Consider the following 20,541-nt stretch of genomic DNA (forward strand, 5'->3'; position numbering starts at 1 on the left):
GCATGAGAAAGGGCGGCAGGTGGATACGAGGAAACAGTGACGCAAGGCCTTAACACTTGAGTGCTGGGCACTGAAGCCACAGAGAAGAGTAGTGGCAGATAAGATTGGGGACAAGGCAGAGAGGGCAGTGTCGACCAACACCAGGGACTGCTCCTGGGAACTTAGAAATGCTCATTCTCGGGCCTCGCCCCAGACCTACAGAATCAGAAACTTCAGGGTGGACCCAGCAGTCTGTGTTCCAACAAGCCCTCCAGGTGACTGTGCACGATAAAGTCCGCAGACCCTTGGCGCAGGTGGCCTTCAGCGCTTGATCCCAGATGTTACTCTTATCACACACGTGATCATGGTTCTCTTTATTCCACTAGCTGGTCAGCGAACCCGCCCAGCGCTCTGCTGCTGTGCCCGGTGCCGGCGCTCAGCCGGGGTTCTCCCAAGCCCGCCGCGCCCCGACCGCCCAGTCCTCTCCGCCAACACTCCGGCGCCCCGAGAGCGACGTCTTAGGGACCGAACGCTCGGGGCGGCAGGTGCAAAGGCGCCCGCGCCGGGGAGACTAAAGCGTCGGCCAAGAACGCAAGGGGTGCGGGCGGCGCGCCGGCTGCCGCGGCCCGGCGGGTACTTCCCTAGCCACCCGCGGTCGCCGTGCCGCGGGGACGCGTGCGCGCCATCCGGATCCCGGGGGGCTCCGCGGGGCCCGGGCCGCGCGGCCCGGGCATCGGGATTGGCTCGCCGCTTCTCCGGGAGCCGCTGATGCAAAGCCAGGTTGGGGCGGCAGGGCCCGGCCAGCGCCCTCTAGGCAGCGGAAGTGGAGCTTGCTTTACATCCGTCCTCCCCGCCTCGCAGAGTTGGGAGAAGGAAGGCTGGGGGTGTGGAAAAATAAAAGGAAAAGTCCTGGCACCATGTAGATCAGCGCCCCCCGCCCTGGCACCCCGGCCGGCCGGGGACCTCCCAGTCTGCGGCCATGAATGCGAGCAGCGAGGGCGAGAGCTTCCCCGGCTCGGTGCAAAGTAAGTGCTTTTCCGGGCGCAGTGCGCGCTCCTGGGCCCAGTGCGCGCTCCGGGGCCCGGGCCCAAGCACGTCTGCGACGCAGCCAGCAGGCCCGGGGCCCCGAAATCGGGGTGACGGCTCGGAGCCGGCGTCTCGGGGACCGCGGCGGGCGCGCCGTGCAGGGGGCGCCCAACCTGGTGCTAGGCGTGGGGCGCTCTCCAGCCCCGCAAGACCCCTTGCAAGGCAGCGGTGGGGGAGGGCATGCCATTCAGACAACCGCCACCCCCTCGGGCCATTCGCCGCCGCCCCTCTGCCCCCCGCTGCGGGGTTTAGGGGGATTTGGGGGTAACTGCGGCATGGTTGATGCGAAAACTTCTGTCTCGGTGGCTCAAAATCCTTGAAGTGTGGGGAACCGAGGGTTTCACGAGGTCTGGCCGCCTGCGCTTGCCGGCGCCCCGCAAAGCCTTTTTCACGTTAACGGTGGAGCTCTGAATGGAGAAAGGGGCCGTGTCGCTTTCGTTGAGTTTGGGTTCATTTTAATTTTCTTGATGAGGACAGCAGTTTTCCGAGTTCTGGTTTCGTCCGTTGCATTGTTTCCCAAAGTGTGGTCCAAGGACTGAGCGCAAACCAGCCACCTGGGAGCGCGAGCGCTTATTTAAAAAAAAAAAAAAAAAAACAACCAAGCGAGCTCTCCGCGCCCCACCCCTCAGTTGGGGTGGGCGGGATCTGCGGGCCTGACCCGGGCGATTCGGATTCTCGTAGTTTGCGAACCCCGGGCACAGAGGTTTGCAGAGACCTGGCACATAGTGAGGGCTTAGCTTGCTATCTGTTACCGTTGACAGTTTTCGAGACATTGGGCTCCCAAACTTGGCTGGGTGTTCTTTGCATAATTTGTGAAGGGCACAGATTTCCCTAAACACCATCCCTCCTGCACCTCTGCTGCATAATGGCTCAGTGTCTTTGAAGTGCGGCTTAGATGTGTCCAGGTGTAACACACCTCCGCTCCCCCAGGTTATTCTGGTGCTGGGACGGGTTTGCAGAACTTTGCAAAGATAAAGGAATTCTTTCTGTTTCCGATGAGGGGTATCTGGATCTAGTGTTTGCGATTTGCCCTCAGTTCATCCTCACTACCAGTGAGGGAGGCAGATGTATTTTATCATTCCAAATTTCCAGAAGGGGATGCTTTCAAATTAAGATAGGTACCTCAGTAATAACCCCACCAAGTAACATGCAGAGGAATGCGGACCCCAGAGCTGGCCTTGTACAGATACCATCTCATAGTCCTCATGACCATCTCCTATGAAACAGAAACTTCTCTCCATTTTACAGATGAGAAAATCCAAGCCTGTTGCTGTTGGTAAATTGTCTAACGGAAATCTAGGCCATTGTTTGTGCATCTGCCACATACCTGCAGCATTATTGGTTATTAAAACCCTTTCATACTGGGTATTAGTCCTGTCCAATCATTAGGGAATTCTCATCGATGCAAATCACTTCATTGCAGGGTAACTTCTCCTCTTGGTCCCATGGGCATCTCGGTAGCTCCAGGGAGGCGGTGTTCCCGCAGAGTAGAAAAGGCTCCATTCTTCATCCATTGGTTTTAAAGTACTTACGTACACAGGGCGCTCTGCAGGGTGGCTTATAAAACAAAACACTGCTCAGCCCAGAGTGCCTCTCCTTAGCAAGTCAACTAAGTTGTATTTCCACACAGATTTCTTGTCTTCATCAGATTTGAGGAAAAGTTAGCGTGATGTAAATATTCTATGAATTTTCAGAAACTTAAGATGCATGGTACAAGCCATATATGCACCAAGGTAGTTCTTGTATTATTTAGATTTGGGGAAAATTGGAAATAATATAAAGCCCTCATAGCTACTGAGATAATGGCAGGTGGATCACATGGAAAATTTAGTATGTTGTCATTAAATAATTATAAAGATTTTAGTAGTATAACGGTGCTTATGTGACATTATGTAGGAGAAAGATCAGTTTTATAGTACATTATGATCTTAAAGAATTTTTAAGCTTAAAGAAAATGTACGGAGGAAGGTATTTTGTAATGCTTATGGTACATGTAAATGGGAAGATTGTGATTTTTTTCCCCATGTTTCTTCTCTTCCAGATTTTCTTTTATAAACATGACATTTTATAATGCTTTATCATAATAAGGCAAAGAAAATTTTAAAAATAGAAATTAAGATAATCATACCAGTTAGAGATGTAGTAATGGATTTTATTTCTTTATTTAACAAACATTTATATAGCATTTCCTAATATAGCACCAGGTCCCGTGGTAAGTGCTTTGCAAATGTTTATACAGTATTGACTTCTCAGTATCATTACTACTGAGGACTAATATCCTTAACAGTTGGGAATGAACTGGTTATAAGTAACAAACTGAACTATACTGGCCTAATGAGAAACCTGGAATTAGTTGATTCAGGCAATCAGTGAACTAAGGGCCAGCTCTGTGGGGACCTTAGCATTTTCCTCATAGTTACAACATGGCTGTTGAAGCCCCTGGCATCACATCTGCGTTCAAGGCTGAAGAACAGGAAAGCAGTACCAAACCATGTCTGCTCTCTTTTTATCATATTAGCCATATTTTCCTCAGAAGTTCCCAAGTATGTAGGGGACCAAGATTACTTAAACTAGTGTTCTCATGGGTGGGAAGAGGAGGAAAGTAGGGGATTGGTTTCCATAATGACTGGAAGTGTACAACTACATTAGTTGGGGTAGGAGATGGCGGCTACTGGTAAAATACCACTAGTGCCCCCATGGGCAGCGGTGCATCATGGCCCCCACTTGGGTCTGGGTACATGGCTCCTGGGCCAGAATTGGGATTTTGTTTGTAAGGAAGAATTGGGGAATGGAATGGACCTTGGGCCAGCAATAAGCCATGCCTACCTCCTTTTTAATCTTTTTTCCTACCTTGGATCTGGTTTGTGTTATAATTGCAAGTTGTCTGGAATTAATCTGTGACTTTCCCTTTGTCCCATGGAGTTCCAGGGGGCACAACGGTGCTGGTGGAGCTCACCCCTGACATCCACATCTGTGGCATCTGCAAGCAGCAGTTTAACAACCTGGATGCCTTTGTAGCTCACAAGCAAAGTGGCTGCCAGCTGACCAGCACATCCGGGGCCGCCCCCAGCACAGTCCAGTTTGTATCAGAGGAAACGGTACCTGCCTCCCAGACGCAGACCACCACCAGAACCATCACTTCAGAGACCCAGACGATCACAGGTACTGGGGGGGTGGGGAGTCGATTGGAGCTGGCCTGCCTATGTCCCAAACACCTTCATGGAACTCTTAAAAAAAGTATGGATTCCCAGGGCTCACCCCCTAGGGTACCAATTCATTATTTTTAACAATCTCCACTGAGAAGCCAGCTGCCCGGCCACATTTGGGAACTGCTGGGTTAAAACATTAAGCGTTAGCCATTATAAATGTGGTCACATGTTAGTCAAAACAAACAGGCAAAAAGAAAAAGATTTCTGAAACAAAAATCTGTATACTAAGAACAAAATACTTGGAGGAAATACATTGCATTAAAAAAAGGTGGTTCTGTTACCCTATCTGAAGGTAGGGCAAGCAGTCCTAAATGATCCGTCCCCACTGCTTGAGGAGAAACATCCTGGAGAAAAACAAGTTCAAGAAATTCCTTGTGTTAAGTTTATCTTACGGAATATCTAGAGGACAGACTATAGATGGTGACGTAATGTCTCTCACTGGAAACAGACACCATGAGACCGCATGTCAAGCCCATGACATGCCTCCTGCCCTTTGCCCCACTCTTGACAGCCTTAACAGACAGAATCCCAAGCCCTGCAGTGTGCCCTACTCCTTGAGGTGGCTCACACTCCCCTTTCTTAGCGTGTGTACTTTTTGCACGAAATAAAGCCTTCTCACGCTCAGAAAAAAAAGTGGTTATTTTGGGTGATGGGAGTATGTGTGTGAGCCCGGAATTTGCATTATTTATATAAAAGGACAAAAACATGGGGTTCGTCTGTTTTTATATCTACAGACAGGCATTGCTGCCTCCCTCCCACTATACTGCCAACCAGGAAAACAGAGAAATTCAGTCCCCTTCTTGGTTGTATCCACTCCCTCCACCAGAAATAAACTGCACATGGACCCAAAACTTAAATGTGCACAGTAAAACCATAAGAATTCTAGAGTAAACGTTATACACTCACACACATACTTAGATACACACACACACACACACTGTACGTACACCTATATAATCTGTCTTGAGGGGCCAGACAGATAAGTTTAAAAGTCTGAAGTAACCCACTTAATTGAGATAGTACAGACATTGCTGGATCCTACAGGGAAATGAAAATGTTTTCAATTTTTTAATTAAATTTTAAAGACATTCAATTTTTTAATTGATATAATATTAATACTATGCCTCCAAAGACGATAGGTTGTGGGCCCCCCAGCAAAAGAAAAAGAATCATGTATTGATTGCAATGAAGTTACAGTTTTTCTAAAATAGAAACAATGTACTATAAAGTCTTAAAACTACTGGGGAACAGTTGCAGCATATATGACTGAGGCCTAATGTCCCTCACATATAAGTATCCAAAAGAGTCAGTGAAAGTAGAGAAAAATAGCCAAGTGGCAACGTCAGCAAAGGGCAAAGATGATACACCACAGGCCAGTAAACAGACAAGGATGCTCCATCACCTTAGAAATGTAGGAATGCATATCAAATTGGGCAAGGATACCACTTTCATCTTCCGGGGATGTAAATTCATATAACCTGGGCAATTTTGTGATAGCTTTTAAATTTAACAGCTTAAATTTTAAATCTTTCAAATTTTAAAATGTACATAAACACATTTACCCAATAAGTCCACTTCTAGGTATTTATCTGATAGAACTTCATAAACAAATGTGCAAAGGTATTTGTTTACAGCATATACTATAAAGAAAGTGGAACCTTTGTATTTATTTGTCAAGATATGTAAATATCAGATTCAGATGATGGAATATGACTTAGCCTTGAGAAGGGGAGCTAGATCTGTATGTAGACGTAAAAAGGTTCTCCAGGTAAGTGTAAAAAAACATACATATGCATACATACATAGTAATATATTCAAGAAAAGTTTCTAGAACAAGAATGAAACAGGTAATGTTAAGGAGAGAAGTAAGCTGTGCGTAGGTATTAGGGAATGGTGGGGAGTGTGGTGAAGTGGAGGAAGCATGCATGACTCATTCGAAGGTACAGCTGCTATTTGGATCCAGTCAGTTAGATATTTGGATGTTTCAGAGGAGTTGAAAAATGTGAAATTTCCCACATTTTAAAGCTTTGTTAGGCAGAGAAAGACAAATACCATATGATTTCATTTACTTGTGGAATATGAAAACAAAGCAAAACAAAAGGAACAAAACAGCAGTAGACTCATAGACACTGAGAAGTGACTAATGGTTACCAAGGGGGGGGGCAGTTTCAGGGGGGGGGGAGGGGGAGGGGGATAAAAGGGCGTAATAATTGGCAATCACAATATAAGTTGATCACAGGGACTGTTGAACCACTGTGAGGTACATTTTGAAACCAACATAAGATTGTATATTAATGATACTTTAATAAAAAAAAACTTTGTTAGCCAAACAAAATACATCTGTGAGCCCAGTTGAGCCCACCAACTTGTTCTCAAACAGTGTTTACCCAATAGTTAATCTGGAACTGAGGAGTAGAGAACATCTGGAGTGGGGCTACCAACTTGCGCATTAGCAGTTTGTATTGGTGTGGTGTTCGAATTTTTTGGCAAGAAGCAACGTTCTGTGCTTGTTTCCTTGGTGCATCCAAAATAACATTTCTGCTGAGTGTTTACACATTGAAATAGAATTAGCTGATCAACTCCTAAACTCGAATAAAAGTACCTGGAGATCTTCCCACTTTCTCCTGAGTTCATCTTGATTCTCATCTTACAAGAAGTCACCAAGAAAATGTTAAAACCACCTTAAAGATGAACCTGGTACACCCTTCGTATTTTACAGCAGGGCAGAGTGAAGCTGCAGATGGGGGCAGACGTGGTCAGGGCGCCACCGCAAGTTCAGGAGGGTCCCAGGACTTGTACGTTTTGGCCCTTACCCTGGTGGTCTTCTTGAAGACTGAACGTTCAGTTCCCTGTCCTTAAAAACAACCCCCCAGGAACGCCACACACTGGGTGTCAAGTCTATAAAATGATGCCCCAGTGTGAGGAGGCTTTAAGGCCTACACTTTTTTGTGGCCATTGTATCTTTCTGGATTCTGAGCCTTTGCGTACGCTGTTCCCTCTGCCAGAAATACGTTTCCCACCTTCACCTGACATGACAGTCTGTACACAAAGAATCTGTTTTTATCTCGGGATGCTCCCCTCCGCTCTGTATTGCAGTGACCATGATAATCTTCCTGTTTTCCAAATAAGCCACATATCCGCTAGCCTCGGAACCTTTGTATGTGCTGTTCCGCCTCCCCATCCATCCATCCACCACCCGTTCATGAATCTCCATATTAATTAAAACTGTTGTGTACTGAGCCCAGTCAGGCTACCCTGGTGGGCACTCCCCACCATTCCCTAATACCCTACGCACAGCTTGCTTCTCTTAACAGCTGGGACTGACTTTATCTTACGCGTATTTCCGAGCTGAACTTAAAGGCATTTCCTCTCTTCAAAGCTAGCAGGCAGAGAATAAATTTTACTTCACATCTAACATCTACAGCTTCTCTTACAGCTGGGACTGACTTAATCTTATACATATTTCCAAGCTGAGCTTAAAGGCATTTCCTCAAAGAGTCCTTCATTGACATCATATATACACTCAGACACATATTATTCTCCCAAACTGGGTCAGGCCCCCAAAATTAAATGATTGTTTGTGGAACAAACTTAAGGTTCATCCCATCACTGAACTGTAAGCACTATGAGGTAAGGGCCCGCACCCCTTGGGTTCAGCACAGATCCCTAGCACTGTTCTCCGTTGAGTAAATGAACAGCTGCCCGAATCTTATACCCATCAGAGAAGCAGACCCCACCCCCAATCAGCCGCCCTCCCCTGCTCCCCTAGTTCCTTGCTCAGAGCCCTCCAACCTCCTCGGAACGCTTCCACTGCCCTTCAGGCACTCACTCTGGCCATGGCTGAGTTTTGCCCGCTACCCTGGAGCCCTCTTTCTGCCCAGCTCACAGGGGCACCCACTGCTCGGTGCTGAAGGAGCTCCAAGCGTAGACTACTCGGCTTGCTCGCCAGCGCCAGCAGCCAGGACCAGGCCAGGGGCTTACTCCCTCTGCATTCTTCATCTGTAAGAGAGGGTTAGATGGCGCGTCCTCTGTTAGGTAATAGAATTGGGTGCCTAATGCCTAATAACCATTGGATCATTGCGAGGACTCTGGTAACCCACATAAAGGGCCTGGGGCAGCCTGACTGGGCTCAGTACATGACAGCTTTTACTAATACAGAGATTCATAAACGGGTGGTGGATGGATGAATGGATGGTGAGGTGGGCAGTCTGTTACATTTCTGCCCGACTCATTTGCCCCTTGCAATTGCTCCTGTTTCTGTGCCATAAACAAGCAGAAGGCTGCTTTTTTTCCTCCCTCTTACACTGTGTAGCTTGGTTTTCGGTGCCAGCTTCCCCTGAGCCTGGGCTTTGGTGTCACACTTACTGGCAGTTCCCAGACCTGCAGATAGACCAGAATCCCTAGGAAGCTTGTTAAAGATGCTGGTACCTGGGTTCCACCTCTGTGTCCGAATCCCTGGGGCTGAGGCTCAGGCACCTGTGTTTTTAACAAGCTCCTCGGGGTTTTCTGGGTCTCAACGGGGTTGAAGAGCCCCTCACTGCCCAAAACTGCAGTCTGACCCCCAACACTAGCAGATTTCTCCAGATACCTGACCCAGATATTGTCCAGATGACGTCACTCTTCATCTCTGGTTAAGCTGAACTCGTCCATACTCAGCTCATGTCTCCTCTCTGCCCAGTGATAGTTGGATGTAAAGTAAAATTTATTCTCTCCCTTCTAGCTTTGAAAGCTGCCTGTTGTTTGACATTTGATTTAAGAACTTTACTATGGGAGCAATAAAATAAGCTATTGATGTTGATGGAAAAAATTAGCATCTCACATGAATTTTCTAAGTTCATGGCTTTAAAGTCATGGGGCTTTGGAGTCAGGCCCCTAAGGTTGAGTCCTGGCTGCATAGGGCCATAGGAGCCACACGGCCAGTGCGATTTATAAGAGCTTTTGGTGTCCCCTTTATAAAGTGGTGACAAAAGAAACAGAAAGGCCATGGGGCTTGGTAGTTAAGAGTCTGGGGTCCTGAGCCAGACCGCCTGGGTTCACATCTCAGCAGCACCACTTGCCAACCAGGCCACCTGGAACAGGTAACTTGGGTCTCTGTGTTCCCTACTGTAGGTGGAAGGAACTGTAGTACTCACTTCAGTGGACTCCTACACAATAGACATGTAGAGCTGTCAGTGTTAGGTTTTATTGCTTGTTGAATCAGGAGGCTGTGAAAATTAAAAGAAACAGCACATAGGCTATGTTGGCTCAGGGCCTGGCTCATGGCAAGCCCTGAGCCAAAAGTAGTTGAATGGATCATATGACCTAGCATGATGTTTCCTGCCTCTTGTTAATTTCTCATCTTTAGATCCCAGACTGAAAGTCACCTCCACCTAGAAGCTGGCTGAGATTTCTCCCTCTCCCCATACCCTAAAGTTTGGTTTCTCACTTTCCTCACCTAGCACTTACTTATCACAGTTAGAATTAGTTATTCAGCTAGAGAAGTGAATTCTGAGACAATGGCAGCAAATATAGCAACAGATGTGCTCCAGTGGTGACCTACAGGCAGCCCTCTGAGAAGAAAAGCAGCCCCTGACAGCCAGAAGCCATCATCAGCTAGGCCTTAGGGTTGCTGGGAGCTAGGCTGGCTCTCCCAGGTAGGCCATGCTGTTCTCCTGTTGAGCAGAAAGTTTCCCAGAACATCAACATGATCCAAGGCTCCTCTGTGACAACACTGGCACAGGATAAAACAAAACCTCTCTATCATCACATCTGAACCACACAATACCAGATATCCATTCTACCTGTCACGTGCATGATGGCTGCTTCTCTGCCTGCTATGGCTTTAGCTTCTCTGCTTCTCGGTAATATTTACTAAGGTATCAGCTCATCGACTTTTCCCCACTTCCTGACAGCTTCCGTTGCAGGTGTCCTTGAACCCTCCCCCAAAATCATCTACCATGAGCCTCAAACCTATAATAAGTCCTGTCTAGCCCCCCATTACTGAGAGGCTGCACAGTTCCTGTGGTGTGAGGTGTTCCTTGTCTCAATGCATGGTAAACGTATTCAACTACAGGTGTGTCCCTAGGGTCACTGCCCAGAGGACACTCACATAGGGAAGACCGGCTCTATGATTTGAAAGCCTTAAGGCTTGGTTTGGTGCATGGGCCCCAAATCAGTGCTATCATTTCTAGTTTACTAGACTGTAAATCCCCCTGTGGGCACAGACCTAATCAGACTTGTTTTCCTGCTTCCAGCACATTCTAGGCTCTCAATAAAATAATTACCCAATGAGCACAGGAAAGGGCGGCTGTATGGATTAAATTTGTCAGTGTGCATGAGGCATGTGGCCTGGCGTCTGTCTCATCTTAAGGGCTCAGTGAGGGCAGCTTTGGGACTGTGCCAGCTAACGGAGGTGCTTACCCTTGGTAAATTCCAGGGCCTTCAAGGAGGAGGATTTAGTCGTAAGACATACAAACCTAGCCATCTGCAACAGGCACAGCCTTGGTCAGAGTTAATAGAATAGATGGGTCCCATGGAGAAAGCCAGGGAAAAAATTGAGTGGGATCAAGGAATAGGCCGGCCTTTGGGAGGAAGATGGTGGGAAGGGGGCATTTCCTAGTGATGGCTTAGAAGTGGGGAAGCTCAAGGCACAGTCTGCTAACAGCAGCTAGAAATGGCACAGGGCGTATTGATAGCAGCCATGCTTCCGCGCTGGCCTTTGTTCTGAAGGAGCTGGGGAGACACGGAAGGTTGTTGAACATATAAGCGATTTAGTAAAATAAATTATGTAGTGATTTGCCAGAAGGATCTGGTAATAATAGTAATAAATAGCTAATTCTTACGAAGTGCTCATCATGTGTCATGCACGCATGTTCTAAGTACTAGAGGTAGTTTTTCACAATCGTAAATTAGTTACTAAGAATTTTTATCTCCATTTTACCAATAATGAACTAAGGCATGAGGGGTTAAGTAACATGTCCGAGATGACAGAACCAGAAGTGGCAAAACTGGGTCTCAGACCTGGGCTACCAGCTGCAGAATCTGTGCACCTGGCCACTACACACTACCCCTCAGTAAAGTCCTTCCTCATTGCAGTGTTTGTAAACCTTGTTACCTGAAGCTTCAGTGAAACATGCAGATACCCAGACCCTTTGCCTGGTGAGTCTGAGCAGCGTCCTGAAAACCTAAGCCAGCTAGTGGGGGCTTGTTTTGTTTTATTTTGTTTTGTTCTATTTTTTTTTATTAAGGTATCATTGATATACAATCTTATGCTCAGGTTTCACATGAGCAACATTGTGCTTACTACATTTACCATATTATCAAGTCCCCCCCACATACCCCATTGCATCCATCGGCATAGTCCATCAGCGTAGTAAGATGCTGTGAGTCACTGCCTGTCTTCTCTGCTACACTGGTGGAGGCTTGTTTTAAAGAACTATTGAATTGGAATCGAGAGATCCCGAGGTGGGCTGTGTATACATTGCCATTGCAGAGGCACCGCTATCCGCCCTGAAGTTTTATGCCTTCTTTTTTCAGAAGGAAAGTCCACACCAATTAATTCCTAATTCCAGGGGTCTGATTGGCCCAGCTGCTGTCAGGTGTGTGCGGCTGGACCAGTCAGCTGTGGTAGAGAGAGGGGCGGGGTCAGGGGTTGAACCTGGTGTTGGGCTTACCTGGTGGGCTGGGGACAGTCGACTGATGGGACCAGGCAGATGTACCGCACATTTGTGGAACCTTTTGGAAGAGCATGAGAGGCCTTTTCATTACAGAGAAAGAGGTGCATTTGTCTCTCGGGAGATGAATTCTGACTTCTGGTTGGATCGAGAACCCTTGCATGAATTGTAAGCATGACAACATTGGGAGAAACAGGAAGAGCAATGGATTTGAATATAGGGCAATGCAGTGATGTCCTTAATCTATAAAAACCATTTGCAAGTCAATGAGAAAAAAGTGAAAATTCAATAGAAAAAAAGAACTAAGGGCCTAAACAGGCCATTCGCAAAAGAAGGTATGTGAGTGGGTAATAAATGTGGAAGGGGTCGCCCTCCTCACTTATAAAAGAGTTGCAGATTACACGATCTCATTCTGTCATGGCCAAGAAAAGGGGGAAAGGCCAAGAAAAGACTGAGATTTTCAGAGAAGATCTATGGTTGGCTATCACTCAGCGATAAAATGCCGATATCATTCTGACCAATTCTTCAACTTCAAAGAAACTAGAGATAAGTTAAACATTTTGGATAGGTGTCATTTAGAAAAGTAAATACCCAGGAAACAGCTCAGTGTCGAAGAAAGGGGAGTGGTTGATTTGACTGTGTGACAGCCCAAGTGATGGCATGTTAGGTAGCCACTGGAAATTGTGTTTTGGGTGAATGATAACGTGGCAAACTGCTTTAACATGGCAAACGTGTTGAACCAAAAGGGAGAATATGAAATTACATAAATCATGATCCTTTCTACTTTCTTTATACTTTTAAAATCTATATGCAAGTCATTTAGTTAATCATGAGTTTAAAAAAATACTCTCTGAGCCCCTGCCCTTTGCCAGGTTGTGTGTTAGGGGCTGGGAGACAGCGATGGAAGGAAACACACAGATGGGTCCCCATGTGGCTCATCCACCCAAAGGGAGGAGAGGATGGTCTTTAAATAATTTTCCAAATAATTACCTAATCGCACTGGAGGCGAGTGTTTTAGAGAAAAGGTACAGGATATAATGGTCATATAATGCAAGGGTGTATGTTGCCATGTGGCAACAGCATTGGGCCTTCTACATTTTTCTGTACTCCCTAGATTTGCTACAATTAGTGTTTATTTTAATTTTGAAAAAGCAATACAGTTTTTAGTTTTTAAAAAGAAGAAAAGGAGAAAAAATGGAGTTTCTAAATTGAAGAGGAGAAGGGAGCCCCAAAGTGGGTTGGGAGATATGAAAGTTGTCCCCAGATTTTACAGGCAATTTGGTGGAAAAGGAACTACAGGTGATCCATGTGAGCCCAATTTGTACGAGCCTCAGAGAAGATTTTGGCTCTCCAGGAAATTCCTGTGAGAGGCTTACAGTTTAAACAACATCAGGACCAGATAACTCAACACCCAAGGGGCTCCAGCTACAAACCGGTCCAACTAGGACAAAGAGGCCCAGGTGCGCTCCCGGACCCACAGAAAAGCAAGGGAATCCCCAGGACATGAAAACCAGAACCGAAAGCGCGAAGCAGGTGTGTGTGCGGCAGAGCCGGCAGGGTGGATGCAGCCGGGGCGATCTCACTAACCACAGGGCTTGATTTTAACAGTCACACCTGAGGAGGAGATGCCCTGCGGTCTTGCAAAAAGTTAGCAGTGAGACCCCCCCCCACATAAAGCCCTCACTACCCTCAGAGAAGAGAGGAGCTAGAACATTCTTCCGGCGGGGGGCAGGTTGTGCCTCTGCAGAAACACTTCCCGTCGCAGGCCGGGCATCCTCCCCCCCAGCAGACCTGGGGTGCTGGCACCGGTCGACGGTCACTGATGCCCCCATTTCTGCTGGGCTCTCTGCAGGGCCACCAGTTACGCCAAATTTGAGTACAGACAAATGAATAAATCTACTGTGGATAATCAGGTAACGGCAGCGGGTAACTATCCAGCCCTCCGTGTGCCCAACTCAGTCTCCCTAAACCTTGAAGCTTTACTGAAACAATAAGGTCTAAGCTCAGCAGCTGCTGCTAACATCCCCATTTCACTGACAGAAGAACTGAAGGTCAGAGAAGGGACGTGCTCAAGGCCCCATAGCTAGTGAGTGAGTCGTGGAGACAGAAGTTGGTCCCAGGTCAGTCCGAACACACACACACACACACACACAGAAGGGACTTGCTCAAGGCCCCATAGCTAGTGAGTGAGTCGTGGAGACAGAAGTTGGTCTCAGGTCGGTCCGAACACACACACACACACACACACACACACACACACGGGACTTGCTCAAGGCCCCATAGCTAGTGAGTGAGTTGTGGAGACAGAAGTTGGTCCTAGGTCGGCGCGCGCACACACACACACACACACACAAACACACACGGGACTTGCTCAAGGCCCCATAGCTAGTGAGTGAGTTGAGACAGAAGTTGGTCCTAGGTCAACACACACACACACACACACACACGACTTGCTCAAGGCCCCATAGCTAGTGAGTGAGTCGTGGAGACAAGAGGTTGGTCCCAGGTCAGTCCGAACACACACACACACACACACACACACACACACACACACACCCCTAGAAATGAATGGCTTCTCCAACATTGAACCCCACAAACCCCCACAGTGACCAAGGCCACCTGAAGGCTTTCCCTGGGGTATCCTGCTGTTCACAGGAGATCCTAGAAAGAAGCCAGGGGTGGGGGCAGCTTGGAAGGCAGTGACCTTGATAAAACCAGCCAGAGGCTCCAACAGGACTGGGTAACTGGGAACCCCAGCACCTCTTTGCTGGCTCTTGAATTCCAGGCACCTACAACAGAATGCTGTGAGCAATTACATGCATTTCTGTTCAGTACTGAAATGTCACCTGCTCACTGAAGCCCTCCCAGATCTCCTTGCTTACATGCCTCCCACCACTCCCTTTATCCCTTTCCTGCTTTAGTTTTCTCCATAGCATTTAGCCATCTGTTTACATTAGTTGTATAGTATATGAAGTGCATCACTCCCAACGAGAGTGTCAGTTCCACCAGGGCAGGCATCTTTGTCCCTTCAGTTTATGGAAGTGTTTCTAGTGCCTAGACAGAGCCTGGCACACAGTAGTAGGTGCTTCATAAACATTTGCTGAATAAATCAGTGAATAATGACAACAGCAGTAACAGTCTTTGCATGTCTGATCTCTGGTCCTCACAACAGCCCTAGGAGATCGGGACGGGGATTGTCCCCGTTCTCCTGGTGAGGAAACTGAGGCTTCAGGAGGTGGGACTTAAGAGCCCAGACTCTTGAACAGAAACCCTTCTGGTCTAGGAACTGCCTGCTTTGGGGTGATTCGCTTGTTGCGTGTGATCAGCTCCACCCCCAAAATGACCCCTGCAGTTGGGTGCCTGACTCCCTTTGTTCCCTGCCTCCTCTCCTAGTCAACAAAAGCACAGACAAGGAAAGCAGAAATACACATGGGACCGCACCAGACTTGTGTACGTCCAAGGAAACGACAATGAAAATGCAACTTGTGGGACGGGAGGAAATACTTGCAAACTACATATCTGAAAGGGGTTAATAACCAGCATCTTCCCATGTTTCCCCCTCTACTGTGACTGGCCACAAAAGGGAAGCTGAACCTCCTGGGGGAGGGGCAGGTAGGCAGATAAGGGATGCAGCCCGGCCAATCTCCCAAGAGGGCAGGAGCCAGTGCTCACCTCCCAGGAAGGTCGTGAGGACCCCAGGAGCTGAGCTGAAGGGAAGGATTGGCCTCCCACACCCCCTCCCCACCCCAGCACCTTCCAGCCTTCTTTTTGTTGAACAAGTTTTAGAGCAGAAAGTTGGGAAGTCCTGATAGCATGACCAGCCTTCCTAGTTGAGCAGTGAAAGTCCTATGTCCTGGGTAATCCCTGTGCCCCAGGCAAAGAGACACTTGGTCACCCGTGGGCTTGATCATTCCAGGTGAGAGTTTGGTAAGCCCAGTGTCCAGTCCTGCTCCACTGTAGTAACTAGCGTTTATTAAGACTCCACCATGGCCACTTCCTGTGCTGTTGATTATTCATTAAACTTTGCAGCAACCTTACGTGGTAAGCACAGGTCATCCTTACTGACAAATGGGGAAACTGGGACTCAGAGAGGTTACAGAGCTGGCCTGAGATCACACACATAGGACACGTCCAGTAAGGCTGGAACTGGACTCCTATCAGTCTGAAGGTGGCATTTTAATGTATCTGAAATGGAGGTGCATCTTAGAATCAATGAGATGGCTGTCAGCCAACAGGCAGTCACAAAAAATTGTCTTTGCACACCTGTGAACAAATTTGATTGTCACTGATCACATTTTTGTCACTTTGACAGAGTTGTGTGCATTTTTTGGAACTACGCATATTGCCTTTAAGTATTGTTTAAAATACCTTCCATGATCTTGCATGATGATTCAGGTTGAAGATGAAAAGTTAACTGTGTACCCAGAAATACCTGTAAATAGGAGCAGGGAATCAATTTTGTATTAATGAAGCAAATGTCTGTTGCTGGAGGAGCAACTGCTTGGTTCTTGCTGTGCAAGATGGATTCCCTCCACCAGACAAGGCTGGGTGAAGTTTTACTGCAGAGATGCATGGAAAGGGTCCTCTTCACCAGTGGTTCTCAAACTTGAGCTTGTGTCAGAATCACGGAGGGCTTGCTAGAACTCATTGCCGGGCCCACCTCAGAGTTTCTGACTCAGGCTGGGATGGGGCCCAGCTCACCTTTGCAGCAGAGTAACTTTGAGCACGTTTGCAGGTAGGCCCAGTGCTGCTGGCTAGGGACCCCAGTACTGCTGGCAGGGTCCATGCTTTGAGAACCAAGCAGAACAGTGGGAGCAGGACCAGTAGCCAAATCCCACAGAGCAGATGAAAACATTTCAGCAAGAGGCAGGTGTGGTTGATGTGCCTCAGAGAGACTTGGTATGAAGACAGATGTCAGTTTGTCAGAATCTTTAGGCCAACTTTAAACAAAAGCCAAGGAACTTCTTTCTGCATATTTCGATTGAGAACAATTGAAACCGTGAATTTCCTTAAATACAAAATGCTGACAGAACCCAGGTATTCTTTGACCTGATCAGAATGGTACTGTCACCTCCAAAGACGCCCAAGAGATGGAAATCAGAAACTTGGGTTTCCTGTCAAATGTCCAAAGAAGGCTTAAAGAAGTCATTCAATAAATACAAAATTTCTAAGGAATAGCAATATAAAAAAATATCTGAGCAATACGAAAGAAAGTATTGTGTCATAATGTGATTAACTGGCAGCTTTTTAAATGTATATAAAATAAGAGTGGATCTTACAATCTGTAACACCTTAGATTTTTTTTAATTATGTTTGTTTTATGAGAAAATAGAACTACCACCTTAAAGTGTGTCGTGGATATTACAGCTTCAGGCAAAGTCAAAGTAGGTAGTGATGCTAGGCCTGTGTTGATTTAAGTAAATATATTCTGTAAATGTCATGGCAAAAATGTTGACAGGTGCCACTGTTAGGGTTCTGTGATAAAACTTATGAAAGTACCCCATATATTTGGCTGAAGTTAACAGAAAACCTACTTGGCATGAATGATAGGGACATTTCATGTTTAGTTTATAAGTCTGCATTTGGATGGTTTCAATGTTTGGGCTCAACATCTGATTTTCTTGCTTTCCCCTTACAATTACAGAATGACTGCCACAGATCCAGGCATCACATACGCCACTCCAGAATGTCCAAAGACAGGAAGTGGGGTGACCAGGGCAGCAAGAATGAGCTTTACTCAGCTGTCTGTCTACTCCACTTTTTTTTTTTTTAATCAGGAAGAAAATCTTCCAGAACCTCCCAGTAGATGTTCTCTAGTGTCTCACTGACTAGAACACAGTCACTTGATCACTCCTAAACAGCAAGGGAAACTGGGAAAGCAATCTAGCATGTTCATTCTCTACAAAGGAAGGTAGGCAAAGGGAATAGCTATTGGGTTATTTATATCATGAAAATTAATCATCATCATATCTTTTAGTTTCAGCTCCAGAATTTGTTTTTGAACATGGCTATCAAACTTATCTGCCCACGGAGAGCAATGAAAACCAGACAGCCACCGTCATCTCTCTCCCTGCCAAGTCACGTGCCAAAAAGCCCGCGGCCCCACCTGCTCAGAAAAGGCTTAATTGTTGCTATCCAGGTAAAGGCAGCATTTTGTCCTACTTGAGTAGAGGATGTGAGATTAAACAGTGTCCAGGGCTCTAACTCACGAATTCCTACAACTGGACGTAGATGTGCTCCAAACTGCCTGGCTTAAAAACCAGAGCCCCATAGCATTTGTGTCATCACATATGACCTGTCTTTCACTATCCCTGGACACCATGCATGTGGGCTTTAGACTTTCATAGCCACAGGCCTTTGATACGGGGCTCGTGAGAATTTCAGGTTACTGTGAATTTTTATTTCTGTGCTATACAGCTTAGGAAGATATCCAGAAATACTATTCTTTCCTTTTAAAACAAAACACTTTTTATTTGGAAGTAATTTCAGACTTAGAGCTAAGTTGCAAAAATAGTACAAAAACGTCTGCATACCTTCATTTGGATTTCCCAAATGTTAACATGTTACAGTTGCTTTGTTGTTCTAACATACATATATTTTCAGCCCAAACCATTTTAGAGTAAGTTGCAGACATGATGTCTCTTTACCCCTAAAGTACTATGTGTATTTCCTAAAAACAAGGAACTTCTTTTATATAACCACAGGTCAGTCATCAAAATCAAGAAGTTAACATTTATACACGCTATCATCAAACTATTGACCTTGTTAAGATTTTACCAATTTATTTCACTAATATCCTCTATATCAAAAGAAAAATATTTTTCCCCTGGTCCAGGATCCAGTTCATGATCACGCATTGCATTTGACTTTCATGTTTCTTTAGTGTCCTTTAGTCCTAAGCTTTTGTCTTTCTTGACATTCTTACAAAGTACAGGCCACTTGTTTTGTAAAATGTTCCTTAATTTGGGTTTGTCTGATGTTTCCTCTTAGTTAGATTAGGATGCGCAGTTTGGGCAGGAGGCAGAGAAGTGATGTGATGTCCTTCTTGGTATATCATGTCAGGAGGCTCGTGATCTCTGTTTGCCTGTTGCTGTAGGGTTCATGATCATCCCTTGGTTCAGGAAGTTTCTGTCAGGTTTCTCCACTCTCAGGTTACTGTGTTTCTCTTTGTAATTCCTCTCTCCTTGCCTTTTTAAGGATGCCAATTCAAGACTGCCTATGGCATGAAGGACATGGAGCGTCATTTAAAAATTCATACGGGTAAGTAACATTTCTTGGGCACATGTGCCCTGAACACATGCTCTGTGCTAGGAGCTGAGGATCTAGACACTTCAGACACATGATATGATGCAGAACCCTCCTAGGTTGTCACAGGAAGAGAAACACAAATTAAATAAAAATAAAATGCTGTTTCTACACGTTGGCAGAAAATGTTTAAAGTAATAAAATCCAGTGTTGGAATAGATATGAGCAAACTTACCTAGAGGAAATGTGAGCTGCTCCAGCCGTTCTGAAAATTTATCTGCCAGAATTAAATAAAATTTAAATGTACGTGTTCTCATTTTGAAGAGCTGATTTTATAAATATGTGTGTGCGTGCGAGAGAATGTGTGGGTGATGATTGGTAAGGAGAATAAGGGAAGAGTAGCGACTTTTCTTTTATATCTTGCTATTGTATCATTGGAAATACCATGTGTTATTTTTGCAATTTTGAGGTGGGAATTTAATAAATTTCTTTTTTAAAGAGAAAAAGGTTGATGCATGGAGGAAGAAAAACGTGATTATTTCCGGTGATTTTAATTTTCTTTAACGTATTATTTTTATGTCTCCCAGATTTTCTGCATGGAGAAGGAATTGCTTTTAGAGTATTTTTAACCAAGTATTAGATGCTCATAATTCCTATACAGGCATGATAAATTCAGAGTATGATTGTGTGTAAGATAGGGACACACTGAGATTTGACGTGGGTGTCACTAATTGCCCCAAATCTGCTACCGAGCCTTAGCCTTTGGAAGATGAAACATGCAGCAATTATTTCTGATAGTCCTTGGCCACAGCCAGTGACTGCCTGTCACACTAGGGTCACCATCCCATCTTACCCACCTCGCAGTGTCATGCTATTTGGATCAGTGCTAATTCTCAGAATATTAAGTTACTAAGCCTTAAGTATGGGTCAGCATTCTCAGTGTAACAGGCAGTGAATCTTTGTGTGGGTTTTGAATGTTGGAGTTCCTCAGTCAAGTGTAGCATAGTCATCATTGCAAGAGAAAATTATTAATTATTAATTATTGATGATGATTGGGAAGCATTATAAAAATATCAGTGAGAGCAACAACTTTAAGTCTATGTTTGAAAATCTTCAGGGAGCACCTTCTACATATACCCAAGCTTGGGCTGCAGGATAGGTTCTGCATAATTGCAGCATCTCCATCAGTGATTGAAGAGCTGACAAGAGGGTGGTGTCCTTAACTTGGTTGCTTCCAGAGAATAGGGCGTGGCGGGAAGCACCGGTAGCAGGGCTCTTTGCCAGCAGAGCCAGTGGAAAACCATCCAGCTTCACCACCACCTGGCAGCTGCTCAATGTAGCAAACACACAGGGTGCTGACCCCAGCAGCT

The 20,541-nt window shown here is 46.0% G+C and overlaps 1 protein-coding gene across 3 annotated transcripts in view; it reads left to right on the plus strand.

The window, feature by feature from the left end:
- Positions 1–366: 366 nt before the first annotated feature.
- The window catches only part of ZFP64 (ZFP64 zinc finger protein), a 63,540-nt gene continuing 43,365 nt past the window's right edge, over positions 367–20,541 (plus strand). The window contains exons 1-4 of one of the 3 annotated variants that reach the window (XM_037006304.2): positions 367–1,004; positions 3,988–4,227; positions 17,904–18,065; positions 19,124–19,186. In XM_037006304.2, the coding sequence (XP_036862199.2) occupies positions 959–1,004; positions 3,988–4,227; positions 17,904–18,065; positions 19,124–19,186 (511 nt within the window). In that variant the 5' untranslated portion in view covers positions 367–958. The remainder of the gene's footprint in view (positions 1,005–3,987; positions 4,228–17,903; positions 18,066–19,123; positions 19,187–20,541) is intronic. The other 2 variants (XM_017665099.3, XM_017665098.3) reach the window with 2 other exon arrangements.

The sequence above is a fragment of the Manis javanica genome, chromosome 5 (assembly GCF_040802235.1).
Source record: "Manis javanica isolate MJ-LG chromosome 5, MJ_LKY, whole genome shotgun sequence".
Classification (NCBI taxonomy): Eukaryota; Metazoa; Chordata; class Mammalia; order Pholidota; family Manidae; genus Manis; species Manis javanica.